The sequence below is a fragment of the Mercenaria mercenaria genome, unplaced genomic scaffold (assembly GCF_021730395.1).
Source record: "Mercenaria mercenaria strain notata unplaced genomic scaffold, MADL_Memer_1 contig_1018, whole genome shotgun sequence".
In the NCBI taxonomy this organism is placed as follows: domain Eukaryota; kingdom Metazoa; phylum Mollusca; class Bivalvia; order Venerida; family Veneridae; genus Mercenaria; species Mercenaria mercenaria.
This window is the reverse complement of record NW_026458987.1, coordinates 35-16,854: the sequence shown is the minus strand read 5'-3', so window position 1 is coordinate 16,854 and position 16,820 is coordinate 35. Positions and strand designations below refer to the sequence as shown.

Genomic DNA, 16,820 nt, shown 5'->3' with positions numbered 1-16,820 from the left:
CTGCTCAAGTCCTTACTTAAGCTGTTAAGATTTCCGTTTGGTGCACTAAGTGTATCATGAGCCAGTTTCAAGGTAAACATTCTGTAATCAGTTTTGTATTTTCTTTACCTTTTGAGAGTAAAAATATGCGTAAATATATGTGGATTTAAAGCAATATATACATCATACAATAGCTGTTTCTTACCAAGTTGTTTTTAGTTTTAGCTATTTTAGGGTCATCGGGTCCTAGTTTAGATTCATAAATCTCTAAAGCCCTTTGGTAGAACTGCTCAGCCTGTATGTCGGCATTAAAATAAATGAAATTATCAATCAACAGCGAATAATTAAACAACATTACAACTAGCAACAAATTTTCAGAGACACCAGCTTTCTGACAACTAAATGATACATCTAGTATTGAATGTATCAGGTTTGAAACTGTTCTCCAATCTATTCCAGTGATATCAATGTGGTCCTTTTTATATTTGAGAACAGCATTATTTTCTTTTCTTTGACAGGAACATTTATCCACATGTAAAGAGGTGAAAATCAAATAACTTGTGTACTTATGTATCCAGTCAAACTGTCACAGAGATCAAAATATGTGATCCATTGATTGATGATCCAAATCTGTATTCAACTAGCCAGACAGTGTTTGTAATAAATTTAACTTAGCCGTATAAGACTAATCCTAGGATTTGTAACTGCGCTTCAATAAAATATACACAGCATCCAAAATAACTAAAATAAGACAATGTAATGCACTTGTAATGTTTACGTTTACGAAAATGTCAACAGTACTATATTGTAGTTGTGTATAAAAAATTATATATTTTTCTTAGTGTACAATTGCACTTACCTCCTCATATTTGCCTTGATTTTGACAAAGAAGAGCTAAATTGTTTAGCTGCTTAGCAACATCTGGATGATCCTCCCCTAACACCTGAAAAGCCAAGGACACATACTTCAGTTACCATGACAACAAGTAAACTTTGTTGGTTCCTATCTTTTCAAGTATATATCTATTTACTCTTAAAACTATACAAAGAAGAATGGCTTCTTGAATTTCCTTTTATCAAACCATTAATATGACAAACGTAAAACAACATTTGGTAACTGCTTATTTACATGTTTCTACAACTGAAAACTTTACACAGAAGTCCCTTAAAATGCTAACAACACACCTTTTCTCTAATTTCTAATGCACGTTTACAAAGTGGTTCAGCCTCCTTGTATTTTCCACGTTTACCATAAAACACGGCTAAATGATTTAATGTGGCAGCTACCTGAAATTGATCAAATATATATACAATATTATTAGCAAACAATAGTATTAGCAAACAGATTAACTACTGCAAGTTACTGATGCAATTATCTATACACACATATAATTCCAATGCTGCTTCTACCTAACACACATAGGAAAACATCAGATTTACAATCTGCATATTTAAAGTAGAAACATGGGTATCGGTACATCTTTGTTGGTTGATGGACGTATTTTCTTTTTGCTGCAACAATAGTAGTATTATGTAGGTCACAAAACAAATGACCAAGTATTGCAGTGACAATACAGAAGTCCCCTACCAGTATCAAACTTTGTTAGTGTTCGTCCCTTGTTGGCAACAATGTTAAGACTAAATATGCTTCAAGGCATTTAGGAGCTAAGAAACAAAAATGAAGTTTGACTATTGAAGCCCAAATCATTTTCTAGCTGATTGGAAACCAAAGACCAACGGATATGGGCAAAACATTATATTCTCTCTTATTTAAGGAGGGCATCATGAACCTGGTTGATTCAAAACCGAAACAGGTATCAATCAATCGAAATCTACAGAAATATATCCGCATTGTACATGCATGCAACCTTCTTTAATTTATGTGTCTGTCGGTATTAAACTTTACTGATACAATCTGACAACGGTTTTACAGTCTTTATACAGGAGTCATACAAGGGACAGATATTACAACAGTACAAAATATACAAGGGTCAATGCCAAGCTGTGTAGCATTATTCTAAAATTACATTACACATCAGTATGGCCAAATATGTTTATTCACATCACATAAAATAGACTTTCTCGCATAGACTTTATGACATATAACTCACAGCCGGATGATCTGGTCCTAATGTTTTCTCACGTATGCCTAGGGCATCATATAATAAATTGGCCACTTCCTTATATTTGCCTTGTTCTCTGAAATAGTGTAATATCAAGATAAGCCAAAAGAAATATTTTAGTTGGTTTGTTCAGAACAAGAACATTTATAGGTGATGTCCATTACAGTACACATTTTCCATGAAACTAGGTAGCAATATACCGTTATAACGTATTACTGTGAACTGATAAATTTTATGTTTTTCTTCCTCTAGTTAGGTTAGAGTCAAACTGACACAAATGCAGGTAATATGGCAACTTTTTCAGCTTTTGATATCGAGGAACTCTGACCGCAGATGCCTCTCCAGGCATTGCTTCAGGCATAGGGCAAGACCTGGGTAAAACCACCGGCCTTCCATAAAGAATTCTACACTCCAAGCTAACCAATAGTATTTACAAAGGCAGTGACAGGTGTCAGTAAAACCTTTCAAGTATAGCAATTCTGCTGTACAGTAACAATGAACGAAATTCGAAAAATTTCTATTTCTTTTTCATGAAAACAAATAGTTCTTGGAAAACGTATGTGGTGGACTAAAACGCCTATAAATGGTCAGTTCCCAAGATAATTATAGAGTGACAAGTATTTGCGAATTATGGGCTCCACAACAGGCATCCTAAAAGCAAAAAGCTTCACTATAATCAATTTAACTTTCCTTTCATTGTTTGATTAAATTTGTTTACATTCATACTTGAAACCTTCCGAAACTAAAACAAACAGTAAGGACATTATTTAACCTTTGCAATGCTTGTAAACGAAAATTCCAACGTACAAACGTTTTTCAAATTTCCAAAAACATTGCAGTAGTGAAGCTAAATATGATCAAGTATTACTCTTAATGCAGTTTTACAGCCCTTAATCCTCAAATACTGACACAAATTGTAACACAACGCTCGCTGCCGAGTGATCCCGTCCGAGGTTTTTTCCTCGTATTTTGAGAGCATCGTTGAAAAGATTACCCGCTTCTTTATATTTCCTTTGATCTCTGCAAGTTTCATACAAACACAGAAAAGTAACAATAACAATTAGTTTATAAAATGTGATCTTATATTCAGTCAAACCAGAGCTTTGATCCTCTCTTCCGTTTAACAGAGTTTTGATCTTCCCCTCAGTCAAACCAAGCTTTGATCTCCCTTCAGTCCAACTAAAGCTTTGATTCCCCCTTCAGTCAAACCCAACTTTTGATCCTCACCCCCTTCAGTCAAACCAGACTTTCGATCCCCTCTTCAGTTAAACCAGAGCTTTGATCCTCCTTTAGTCAAACCAGAGCTTTGATCTCTCTGCTTTGATCTTTCCTTCCACAAAACTAGAGCTTTGATCTGCCCTTCAGTCAAACCAGAGTCAAACCCCTAACAGAATATGCGTCAATTGTATACGAAAAAGACTCGTTAGATAAATTTAAATATGAAGCCGCTAGACTAGTTACAGGTCTCACGCGTTCCGTATCAATTGAAGGGTTATTAAATGAAATCGGCTGGGCGTCACTTTCAGATCGCAGAAAAATGCAAAAGTTGACATTAATTTATAAGTAAAAGCACGGTCTATTGCCGGAGTTCTTAAACGATCTATTTCCAAGTTCAGTCGGAGAGACAACCCGATATAAATTTAGAAACGATACCAATTTTGTAACTGTCTAGACGAACAGAAATATTCTCCGTCATCTCTTGCGCTATGGAATGAACTTGAGATTAATATTCGCGATTCACCAACTCTGTCGTCATTTAAATCAAATCTAATAAAACTGTTTAAACCACCCGAGGTACCATCATTTTTCTTACACGGTGATAGATTTTTTTACAATTCGTCATGCCAGAATGAGAAATATGTGTAGCAATTTGAATAACGACCATTTTTCGAATAATTTAAGAGAAGATCCCAACTGCCAGTGTGGCAAAGGAATAGATGATGCAGAGCACTTCTTTTTTAAATGCAACATATTCAGAAATGAAAGGCTTCAGCTGTTTCGTAACACTCACACCGTCCATCCATTAAGTTCTGAAATACTGCTTTTTGGTGTAACTAGCTTGAACGACGCAGAAAATCCAACCATATTTATTGAAGTATAAACATATATAAAGAATACTGGTCGATTTAAACCAACCTAATATTTATTTATTTCATTTTTTCCCTGTGGAGTCCTCCTATTAAAGAGAAAACGCATTTGAGGTTGTGTGGTTGACTGGGGTCGATTGGTCGAACTTTGTTTGGAACAGAGCAGCACATAAAATTTTTTCCTTTTCATCTATTACTAAATATTGTTTTCCCTTTTTGTTTCTTTTTATCTATCTTTCACTTGAAGATATCATGGAAATATTTCTATCATCGGTTTAATCTACGTAATAATGACGAAGTGGGGAGAACTGTTTATAATGCTGGCATAACTTTAAGTCCAACCCATTTGCTGTTCTTTTCATTTCAATATATGATTATTTATTATGTATGTTATGTATATATGTAGAAATAAAAATCATATGCAATAAAATATGATTAAATTAAAACCAAAGTTTTGACCTTCCCTTCAGTCAAGCCAGAGCTCTGATCTTCCCTTCAATAAAACCAGAGCTTTGACCTTCCCCTTAGTTAAACCAGACCTTTGATCTTCCTTTCAGTCAAACCAGAGCTTTGATCTCCCCTTCAGTCAAACCAGAAATTCCTAAGAGCATTATATCATGATGTTTTTAGCTCACCAGAGCACTAAGTGCTCAAGGTGAGCTATTTAGACCGGTCACTGTCCGGCGTCCGTCGTCTGTCGTGCGTTAACAGTTGCCTTGTTAACAGTTTAAAGGCCACAGTTATGACCCAATCTTTATGAAACTTGGTCAGAATATTTGTCTTGATGATCTCTAGGTAAAGTTCGAAACTGGGTCATGTAGGTTCAAATACTAGGTCAGTAGGCCAGATAAAAGGAAAATCTTGTTAACATTCTAGATGCAAAATTTATGATTCTATCCTCATGAAACTTTGTCAGAATGTTTTTCTTAATGATCTTTAGGCCAAGTTTGAATCTGAGTTATGTGAGGTCAAAAACAAGGTCTCCCGGTCAAATCAAAGGAAAAGCTTGTTAACATGCTAGAGGCCACACTTATGATCCTATCTACATGAAACGTGGTCAGAATGTTTATCTTGATGATATTTAGGGCAAGTTTGAATCTGGGTTATTTGGGGTCAAAAACTAGGTCACTAGGCCAGATCAAAGGAAAACCTCGCCTATGCAAAAGGGGTCGCATTTTAAGCAGAAAGAGAATTTTCATTAAATTTGATCAAGCTGTTATCAGATGAGCGACCTAGGACCATTTGTTAACACTCTAGAGACAACATTTTAAGTTTGATTTATTTATTTATTTGGGTTTTACGGCGCACCAACACAATATAGGTTATATGGCGCCAAACAGGACTGCAAATTTTGGTTTCACATCCTATTTACATCGAAAAAAACATGAGGTATGGAATCAAAATTTAAGCTTGAAACTCATGAGAATTTATCAGAATGTTTGTTTTGATAAAATCTAGGTAAAGTTCGAATATGGGTCATCTGGGGTCAAAAACTAGATCATCTAGTCAAATCAAAGTAAAACTATGTGTGTGTGCAATAGAGGATGCATTTCTCACCGGATGTGCATGAAACTTGGTCAGAATGTTTGTCTCCATTAAATCTCAGATAAGTTTTTATCTGGGTTACGTGGGGTCAAAAGCTAGGTCACCAGTTCAAATCAAAGAAAAGCTTAGTGGCACCCTATGGGACAAATTTTTATTCAAATTTAATAAAGCTTGGTCAGAAGTATCTGATGACGAATCTGCGTCATATAAGTTCAAAAACTAGGTCATGTGGTAAAAAAAGCTAGTTTACACTCTAGAGGCCGCTTTTATGCTCCAATCTTCACGAAACTGTGAAATAATGTTTGTTTTCATGACATCATGGACGGGTTCTAATCTGGGTCATGTAGGGTCAAAAACTAGGTCACTAGGTCAAATCAAAGAAAATGCTTGTTTACACTTAGACCACATTTTGGTCCAATCTTAATAAAAATTGGTCAGAATATTTGTCTCCATGAAATTTCAAACGGGTTAAAAAATTGGGTCCGGTTGGGTAAAAAACTAGGCCACTAGGCCAAATCGAAGAAAAATCTTGTTTACACACTAGCGGCCACATTTTGCTCTAATCTTCATGAAACTTGATCAGAATGTTTATCTCCTCGGAAGCTCGGACGAGTTTGAAACTGGGTCATGTAGTATCAAAATCTGAGTCACTACGACAAACATGTACACTGTTATGGTGTGTTACTCTAGTGAGCGACCTAGGGCCATCTTGGCCCTCTTGTTTTTTAATTCTAAATAAAATTTTCTGGATAATACTGACAAAAGAAACGTTTTATGAGATCCAAACTTTTCAATATTTGCTATCTAAAGCTGTTCTATTGTTTTATGCTGAACGATATTTTCTGCTTTAGGCATAAAGAATTGTTTGTTTCCGGTATCCCGATCAACCCTAAATTTTTGGCCCGACCCTATATGTTTTATGGCCTTGCAGAACTTTTTAACAAAAAGTTGCTAAACTGCACTTGTCATACTTTAAACAAGGTCAGTGATGTTAAAAATAAACTTACTGATGCTCTAAAGGCATAACCACCTTATTTGTATTCGTTTACACAAAAATAATTTCCGAAAAGTCTCACCTAATAATTTTTTTTTTTAAAATGTTCCGATATTCCGACCTACCTACCCTAATTTTTTGAGCATGTTATCGGAAACAACGAATTTTTAGGCCTTAACTATTAAAGCAAAAATGATAAGTGGTTGATTAAAAATAATGAGAAATCATTCCAGAATAATTATTTTCACTCAACCAAATGGCAGGTAAGTGTCTAAAACAACAAGATTGGCTGTTGACACACGCCCAACTATTCGAAGAATTAATGGAAGTACAGGGTCAAAATATTACCAGAATTTTCAGAAAAAATGAGAAGAATAGATAAGACAATCAATGTACATGTATTTGTGGATTTGGATAAGCCTTGCACTATCTGACAATGTGTGACCAAGATGGCAAGCAAGTGTTCAAAATTTCAAAGACATAGTTTAGACAAAATATGAAATGGTATGCGAAATTTAACTAAATTCTAAGGGCCATAACTGAGCTAAAGTCATTGCCCTAGCTATGTAGTCTTGCCTACATATGTAGACCATGATGGTCAAAATTTCAAAGCTATATGACAGGTTAGGCAAAATATGGACTGGTATGAAAAATTTAACTGATTTTTTAGTCCAAAAAGGGCCATAATTCAGCCAAAATACTGAACAGAGTTGCCTAGAGGTGGAGACTAATATAATAAACAAGTGTTCAAAGTTTCAATGCAACATGTCAAATAGTTTTTACGAAATATGGACTTCTACGAAATCTGAACCAATTTCCAAGTCCAAAAATGGCCATAATTCACCCAAAATACTTGACAGAGTTATGCACTCTTGCCTACAGGTAGAGACTGTTATAATAAAAAAGTGTCTCAAGTTTGAAGTAAATATCTTTGACGGTAAACAAGATACTACCATTTCATAAAAACTTTAACCAACGCCGACACAGTTTCCACATGCTTAAAACTTAGGAATGTATTGATGCTTACATACCAAACTGGGTGAATCAGTTTACATATTCCCTTTTACTTCCTTAAATTCTAGATAAATATCTATGAACACAAATAGTTCAAAACAGTCCATCAACTATGGACCAATACAATAAGGATACAAGTATGCATAACCAAGATAAAGACCTATAAATAATAGATAGTGAAATGTGGCTTCCTTTAACTCTAAACTGACTGGGCACTTATTGGCTGTTGCTTTTACAAATCATTCTTACCTGTACGCAAGAGCAAGAATGTTTACCATAGTGGCCACATCTGGATGATCATGGCCTGTTGTTTTTTCTAGTTCCTCCAAAGCCTGCTTACATAAAGGTACTGCGACCTCATAACGACCCTGTGAGGCATATTGTATGACTAGATTATGTAGAGTGCATAATCGTGCCGGAATTTCATAACCTCCACTAGCAGCCTGTGCACTGGCACTAGGCTGTGACGGAGAAAGAACTGAAAATCGACATATTATGGAAAATAAATAATCATGACATTCTGTAATAGCATGTATCCTTATTATCTACAAATTAAATCTAAACAATATTCTATTCAGATGTCACACAACTGCAAACAAAGAATACATGTTGTTATTTTTTATTTTCAATGCACTGAAAATGCATTCATACACACTTAAAAATATTCAGAATATTGCGTTCTCTGCACATGAATAGATCTTTACAGGTTCACTCAATCTTAAGAGTTGCTTATTCTAGAGAATAGTTTTTAAGGCTTTTAAAATGTTCAAACTTGCCATTACGCATCTCAAGTAATGCAATTTTTTTTCAATTAGTGTTATATTTTGTAGTCATTGCCCAAGACGTAAGTTGTTTACTATTGTGGATACCTTCAGGATTATTTGTTTCCTCATCATCCTCAGGGAAACCTAGTTCCAGATTTGTGCTTGTATTTAATACATTCTCTCCAGACTTTTCCTGCTCCTTCTCACCTTCTAAAATGTTTTCAGTCTGTTTCTAAATATTCAAAGATATGATTTCAAGTTAGTAATATACATAATATGTCACGTTAACACGGATGGTAAACGCGCATTCCAATTCCCACTGGGTATACACTTAAAATGGGTTGCGTGACGTCCGGTGCTGGTGTTGCGCATCAATATATACAAAATCGAGGTAGGTGGGTTTTTGTTTTTGTAAATACTGACACATTTACGAGTGTTTTCAAAAAAAGCAAAATGCTATTCGACACAAAAATGAATAAAGATCATACGCGTGAAATACCAACTTATTAATTTAAGAATCAGCTCTGTTATCACGAAAACTCTGCTGGCTCGAACTGTCAAAAAAAGTATGGAATCATGAACAATGCAAATTTTCTAACTCTTGTGCCTTCTTTCTTGAATGTGACGCTTCTAACGATCAAACACGTGTAAAACAGTCATGAATATTACATATACTTGAATGAAATGTTGCTTTTGGGGGAAAGATTGGCAAAAAAATAATCGGGAATGGGGTTGCGCCCCGGGAATGGAGTTGCGCGTGTGTATACATTATGATGTATACGAGCAACTCCATTCCCGGTGCGCAACCCCATGCACAATCAAGTAACCCTGGGGCTGGGTCAATTTGACCCTGGGGGGGGGTCAAGATTTGAACAATTTTTGTAGTGGTCCACTAGGCAATGCTACATGTCAAATATCTAAGCTCTAGGCCTTCTGTATTTTTTTTAGAAAATTTTAAAGATTTTTGTATGTACAATAAAGTAACCCCATGGGGCGGAGCCAATTTAACCCCAGGGGTCATGATTTGAAATTTTTTTGTAGAAGTCTACTAGGCAATGCTACTTGTCAAATATCTAAGATCTAGGCCTTCTGGTTTATTTTTAGAAAAGTTTTGAAGATTTTCATATGTAAAATCAAGTGACCCCTGGGGCGGGGTCAATTTTAACCACGGGGGTCATTATTTGAACAAATGTTGTAGAGGTCCACTAGGCCATGCTACATGTGAAATATCTAAGCTCTAGGCCTTCTGGTTTATTTTTAGAAATTTTTTGAAGATTTTCATATGTAAAATCAAGTGGCCCCTAGTGCGGGGTCAATTTTGACCCCGGGGTCATGATTTGAACAAATTTAGTAGAGATCTACTAGGCAATGCTACATGTCAAACAACTAAGCTCTAGGCCTTCTGGTTTATTTTTAGAAATTTTTTTGAAGATTTTCATATGTAAAATCAAGTGACCCCTGGGGCGGGGTCAATTTTGACCCCGGGGTCATGATTTGAACAACTTTAGTAGAGGTCCACTAGGCAATGCCACAGGTCAAATATCAAAGCTCCAGGGCTTATACTTTTTGAGAAGAAGATTTTTTAAGATTTTCCTATGTACAATCAAGTAACCCCTGGAGCGGGGTCAGTTTTAACCCCGGGGTCATGATTTGAACAAACTTGGTAGAGGTCCATTAAGCAATACTTCACACCATATATATAAACTCTAGGGCTTTTTGTTTTTGAGAAAAAGATTTTTTAAGATTTTCCTATGTAAAATCAAGTGACCCCTGGGGCGGGGTCAATTTTGACTCTGGGGGTCTGATTTAAACAAATTTTGTAGAGGTCAACTAGGCAATGCTACATGTCAAATATCTAAGCTCTACGCCTTCTGGTTTATTTTTAGAAATTTTTGAAGATTTTCATAAGTAAAATCAAGCGACCCCTGGGGCGGGATCAATTTTGAACCGGAGGTCATGATTTGAACAACTTTAGTAGAGGTCCACTAGGCAATGCTACATGTCAAATATCTAAGCTCTAGGCTTCTGGTTTTTGAAAAGAAGATTTTTTAAGATTTTCCTATGTAAAATCAAGTGACCCCTGGGGTGGGCTCAATTTTGACCCCGGGGTCATGATTTGAACAATCTTGGTAGAGGTCCATTAGGCAATGCTTCACACCAAATATCTATGCTCTAAGCTTCTGGTTTTTGAAAAGAAGATTTTTAAAGTTTTTCCTTTCGGTTGCCATGGCAACCAGAGTTCAGTATGGAATTCAATTCTTTGAACAATTTTCAAAGGGGACCATCCATGGAACATCCCTGTGAAGTTTCATCAAAATTGGCCTGGTGGTTTAGGAGGAGATGTTGTTTAAAGGAAAGTGTGGACAGACGGACGGACGGATGCCGGACGGTGAGCGATCACAATAGCTCACACTGAGCACTTTGTGCTCAGGTGAGCTAATAAAACCAGATATTGTTTTTCACAAATAAAAACATATGTCTCCCACCACTTTACACGCAGACATTGTAAATGCCATAAATTAAGGGCCATAACTCCAGTGAAAATCACTGTATCGCAATATTCCAACGATATACACAACTAGACTTGGCAGTTATCGCTCCTGTGAAGTTTGGTGAAATTTACTGGAGAAGTAGCACAGACATCATAAATTGACAAATCAAGGTTCATAACTCCACTGAAAAACATTTAACCGGAACATGCCAATGATAAGCACAACTACGCTTCACACTATTGTCTTGTGAAGTTTGACGAAATTCACCCCAGTGGTATACAGCAAGTAGTGTAAACACTGTATAATACGACAAATCAAGGGTCATAACTTCACTGAAAATCACTGAACCGGAATATGCCTATAGCTTGGCAATACAGCAGTTGCACGGACAAGGTAAACTACAACAAATCAACGGCCATAACTCCACTGAAAATTACTGAACCGGAACATGTTAACAATATGCATAATAACGTTTGGCACTGATCACTCCTGTACGGTTTGGTGAAATCCGCCCAATAATATAACAGAAGTGGCCAAAACATCATAAAGTTTTACGAATCAAGGGCTATAACTCCACTGAAAATCACCGAACCGGAACATGCTGATGATATGCACAACTAGGCTTGGCAATGATCATTTGTAAATCTGCCTGGTGGTTTCAGAGAAGTTGCGTGGACAAACTTTGTGATAGACAGACCAACAGACGGACAGCACTAAATCAATATGTCTTCCCCCCTACATGTGAGAAACATAATTACTAGACCATACTTACTGATCATTCTCCAAATCAATGGATGTTACACAGTAGAAAATGAAATTTATGTTAAGTACTGTGTCTGCCAAGATTGTGATTTTCACTATCTCTGTGTAAGAATTTTAATAATATAGAGTTTGAAAAATTAATTTCTGTTAAGTTAATCAAATATTCAAACCCTTTGTCAAATTTCTGAGATAACAATTACCGAAAATAGAAAATAGCAAAAAACTGATATATTTCAAGTGCATAATAAAAATGTTGCAACCAGGTTATACGCAAGGTCATTATGACCATTAAACGATAATAATTCACGTGACAGCTTACGTTTTGAGCAGACGCAATCCCAGATGACATTTCAAGGCAAACTTTCTCCGTTGCTATGACAACCTCTGTAGACCTAGGAGAAATAGATGCACCTTGCTGATCTTTAGTTGAGTCTCCATTCTCTGTGCAAAAACAAACAAACATTTTATCTTTTTAGCTCACCGGAGCACGAAGTGCTTAAGGTGAACTATTGTGGCCGGTCATTGTCCGGCGTCCGTCGGCGTCCGTCGTCCGTCAACATTTACTTTGTTAGCACTCTAGATGCCACATTTGTAATCCTATCTTTATGAAACTTGGTCAGAATGTTTGTCTTGAGTGTAAACAAGCTTTTCCTTTGATTTGACCCGGTGACCTAGTTTTTACCCCACCTGATCTAGATTTAAACTTGATCATCTAAAAATTATCAAGATTAACATTCTGATTAAGTTTCATTAAGATATGGTCATAAATGAGGTCTCTAGAATGTTTACTAGCTTTTCCTTTGATTTAATCTTGTGACCTAGTTTTTAATCTCACATGACCCACATTTAAACTTTACCTAAAGATTATCAAGATTAACATTCTGACTAAGTTTCATGAAGATATAGTCATAAATGTGGCCTCTAAAGTGTTAATAGCTTTTCCCTTGATTTGACCTGGTGACCTAGTTTTAGACCCAACATGACCCAGATTTTGAACTTGACCTAAAGATCATCAAGATTACCATTCTGACTGAGTTTCATTAAGATATGATCATAAATGTGACCTCTACAGTGTTAACTAGCTTTTCCATTGATTAAACCTGATGACCTAGTTTTTGACCCCATATAACCCGGATTAGAAGTTGATCTAAAGATGATCAACGTTCACATTCTGATTAAGTTTCATTAAGATACAGTCATAAATGTGGCCTCTGTGGTGTTAACAAGCTTTTGCTTTGATTTAACTTGGTGACCTATTTTATAACTCCAACTGATCCAGATTTATTTTTATCCTAAAGGTACTCAAGATTAACATTCTGACCAAGTTTCAATGAGATATGATCATAAATGTGGCCTCTACAGTGTTAACTAGCTTTTCTTTTGATTTGACCTGGTGACCTAGTTTTTGAGCCTACATGACCAAGATTCAAACTTGACCTTATGATCATCAAGATTAACAATCAGACTAAGTTTCATAAAGATATATCATAAATGTGGCCTCAAGAGTGTTAACAAGCTTTTCCTTTGATTTCACCTAGTGACCTAGTTTTTGACCCTATTTGACCCAGGTTTGAATGTGACCTATAAATCATCAAGTTTAACATTCTGACCAAGTTTTGTTAAGATACGATCACAATTGTGGCATCAACAGTGTTAACTAGCTTTTTCCTTTTTTCCTTTGATTTGACCTGGTGACCTAGTTTTTGACCCCACATGACCAAGATTCAAACTTGACCTAAAGATCAACAAGATTAACATTCTTCCCAAGTGTCATGAAATTACAGTCAAAAATGTAGTCTCTACAGTATTAAGAATCTTTTCCTTTGAATTGACTCGGTGACCTAGTTTTTGACCCCACATGACCAAGATTCAAACATGACCTAAAGATCAACAAGATTAACAATCTGACTAAGTTTCATGATATATCATAAATGTGGCCTCAAGAGTGTTAACAAGCTTTTCCTTTGATTTCACCTAGTGACCTAGTTTTTGACCCCACATGACCCAGATTTAAATGTGACCTATAAATCATCAAGTTTAACATTCTGACCAAGTTTCGTTAAGATATGATCATAATTGTGGCATCTACAGTGTTAACTAGATTTTTTCTTTTGATTTGACTTGGTGACCTAGTTTTTGACCCCACATGACCCGGATTAGAACTTGACCTAAAGATGATCAACGTTCACATTCTGATTAAGTTTCATTAAAATACAGTCTTAAATGTGGCCTCTATGGTGTTAACCATCTTTTCGTTTGATTTGATTTGGTGACCTAGTTTTTGACTCCACCTGACCCAGATTTATTTTTGGCCTAAAGATCCTCAAGATTAGCAATCTGACTAAGTTTCATTAAGATATAATCATAATTGTGGCATCTAATGTGTTAACTAGCTTTTTTCCTTTGATCTGACTTAGTGACCTAGTTTTTGATCCAACATTACCCGGATTAGAACTTGACCTAAAGATGATCAACGTTCACATTCTGATTAAGTTTCATTAAGATACAGTCTTAAATATGGCCTCTATGGTGTTAACAAGCTTTTCCTTTGATTTGATTTGGTGACCTAGTTTTTGACCCCACATGACCCAGGTTCGAATTTAATCTAAAGATGATCAACTTTAACATTCTGACTAAGTTTCATTAAGATATAGTCTTAAATGTGGCCTCTATGGTGTTAACAAGCTTTTCGTTTGATTTGATTTGGTGACCTAGTTTTGGACTCCACCTGAACCAGATTTACTTTTAGCCTAAAAATCCTCAAGATTAACATCCTGACCAAGTGTCATTAAGATATAACCATAATTGTGGCCTCTAGAGTGTTAACTAGCTTTTTTCCTTTGATTTGACTTGGTGACCTAGTTTTTGACCCAACATGATCTGAATTAGAACTTGACCTAAAGATGATCAACGTTCACATTCTGATTAAGTTTCTTTAAGATACAGTCTTAAATGTGGCCTATATGGTGTTAACAAGCTTTTCCTTTGATTTGATTTGGTGACCTAGTTTTTGACTACACCTGACCCAGATTTATTTTTGACCTAAAGATACTCAAGATTAGCTTTTGATCCTACATGACCCAGATTCAAGCTGGACCTTGAGATCATCAAGATTAACATTCTGACCAAGTTTCATGAAGAAACAGTAAAAAATGTGGCCTCTTCAGTGTTAAGAAGCTTTTCCTTTGATTTGACCTAGTGACCTAGTTTTTGACCCCAGATGATCCAATATCGAACTCGTCCAAAATTTTATAGAGAGTAACATTCTGATCAAGTTTCATTAGGATTAGGCTAAAATTGTAATCTCTAGAGTGTTAACAAGCTTTTCCTTAAATTTGACCTGGTAACTGGTTTTTGATCCCAGATAACCCAATATCGAACGCGTCCAAGATTTTATTGAGGGTAACATTCTGACCAAAATTGTGACCTCTAGAGTGTTAACAAGCTTTTCCTTTGATTTGACCTAGTGACCTAGTTTTTGACCCCAGATGACCCAGTATCAAAATTTTCCAAGATGGTATTGAGGGTAACATTCTGACCAAGTTTCATTAAGATTGAGCCAAAATTGTGACATCTAGAGTGTTAACAAGCTTTTCCTTTGATTTGACCTGGTGACCTAGTTCTTGACCCCAGATGACCCAATATCGAACTTATCCAAGATTTTATTAAGAGTAACATTCTGAACAAGTTTCATTAAGATTGGGCCAAAATTGTGACCTCTAGAGTGTACGTTAACAGTCAAATTGTTGACGCCGACGACGGATGGACGGACGACAACGGACACAGGGCGCTCACAAAAGCTCACCTTTGAGCACTTCATGCTCAGGTGAGCTAAAAAGTCTAAATCAACACGACGATCAAGTGACATAGATTTTTTTAAAAATCAGACGAGCCAATATTACACCTTCACAAGTATGCAAATCATGTATGTCTTTCAAATCGCCAGCAGATATATTAATCAACCTTTAGCCTGCTGGCGACAACTGATTCTGCCTTTGCGACCAGTGCATGCTCATCTTGGTCTGAACTGTTCGCTATTCAGTCAGTAAATTTTCATTGAAGACCCCTTCAAATAATAAATGGTACTGCCCAAATTGAATGATAGACCAGCCCATTATAGAAATTTAGCGAGGTAAAGGTTAAGAACTAAAATCTAAAAATTATCTTTGGCCCGTAACCTGCTGGTATAACTTGAAAAAGATAGGAGATTGATGTTATAATATACGAACAAGGAATAAAACTGAACGACCATGCTGAATCACAGGCGCTGGGCTACGCATCTGCACAGCAGACAGCACGCGAGCCGACATATCTCTTACCATGTCCTGTATAAAAGTTCAAAATTACACAAATCTCTCGTTTGAACTAAGTTTTGGTGTCCAGTGCGTAGCCAAAAAAAAAAATGAACGCGCGTGTATTGAATTACTTTTAAATAGGCATGCCAAATCGTATGTACAACAAGAGGACCATGATGGTCCTGAATCGCTCACCTCTTCCCACATGACCCAGTTTTGAGTATGACATCGTTTTTTCTATTATTTGACATAGTGACCTAGTTTTTGAGCTCATGTGACCCAGTTTTGAACTTGACCTAGATATTTTCAAGATAAAAATTCTGACCAATTTTCATGAAGATCCATTGAAAAATATGGTCTCTAGAGAGGTCACAAGGTTTTTCTATTATTTGACCTATTGACCTAGTTTTCAAAGGTACGTGATCCTGTTTTGAACTTTACCTAGATATCATCAAGGTGAACATTCTCACTAATTTTCATGAAGATCTCATGAAAAAAATGGCCTCTAGAGAGGTCACAAGGTTTTTCTATTTTTATACCTACTGGCCTAGTTTTTGACCGCACGTGACCCAGTTTCGAAAATGACCTAGATATCATCAAGATAAACATTCAGACCAATTTTCATACAGATCCCATGAAAAATATGGCCTTTAGAGAGGTCACAAGGTTTTCCTATAATTTGACCTACTGACCTAGTTTTTGATAGCACGTGACCCACGTTACCTCCTGACCTAGTTTTTGACCGCACGTGACCCAGTTTCGAAAA

General features: G+C 36.2%; 1 protein-coding gene across 1 annotated transcript in view; it reads right to left on the bottom strand.

The window, feature by feature from the left end:
- LOC128551362 (kinesin light chain-like) overlaps nucleotides 1–16,084 on the bottom strand; it is a gene marked incomplete at its 5' end in the record, with an annotated part of 31,232 nt that extends 15,148 nt beyond the window's left edge. The window contains 8 exons of the mRNA XM_053532210.1: nucleotides 185–274; nucleotides 839–922; nucleotides 1,164–1,265; nucleotides 2,090–2,177; nucleotides 7,991–8,219; nucleotides 8,611–8,737; nucleotides 12,079–12,200; nucleotides 15,985–16,084. Coding sequence (XP_053388185.1) covers nucleotides 185–274; nucleotides 839–922; nucleotides 1,164–1,265; nucleotides 2,090–2,177; nucleotides 7,991–8,219; nucleotides 8,611–8,737; nucleotides 12,079–12,200; nucleotides 15,985–16,084 — 942 coding nt within the window. The remainder of the gene's footprint in view (nucleotides 1–184; nucleotides 275–838; nucleotides 923–1,163; nucleotides 1,266–2,089; nucleotides 2,178–7,990; nucleotides 8,220–8,610; nucleotides 8,738–12,078; nucleotides 12,201–15,984) is intronic.
- Nucleotides 16,085–16,820: the final 736 nt, after the last annotated feature.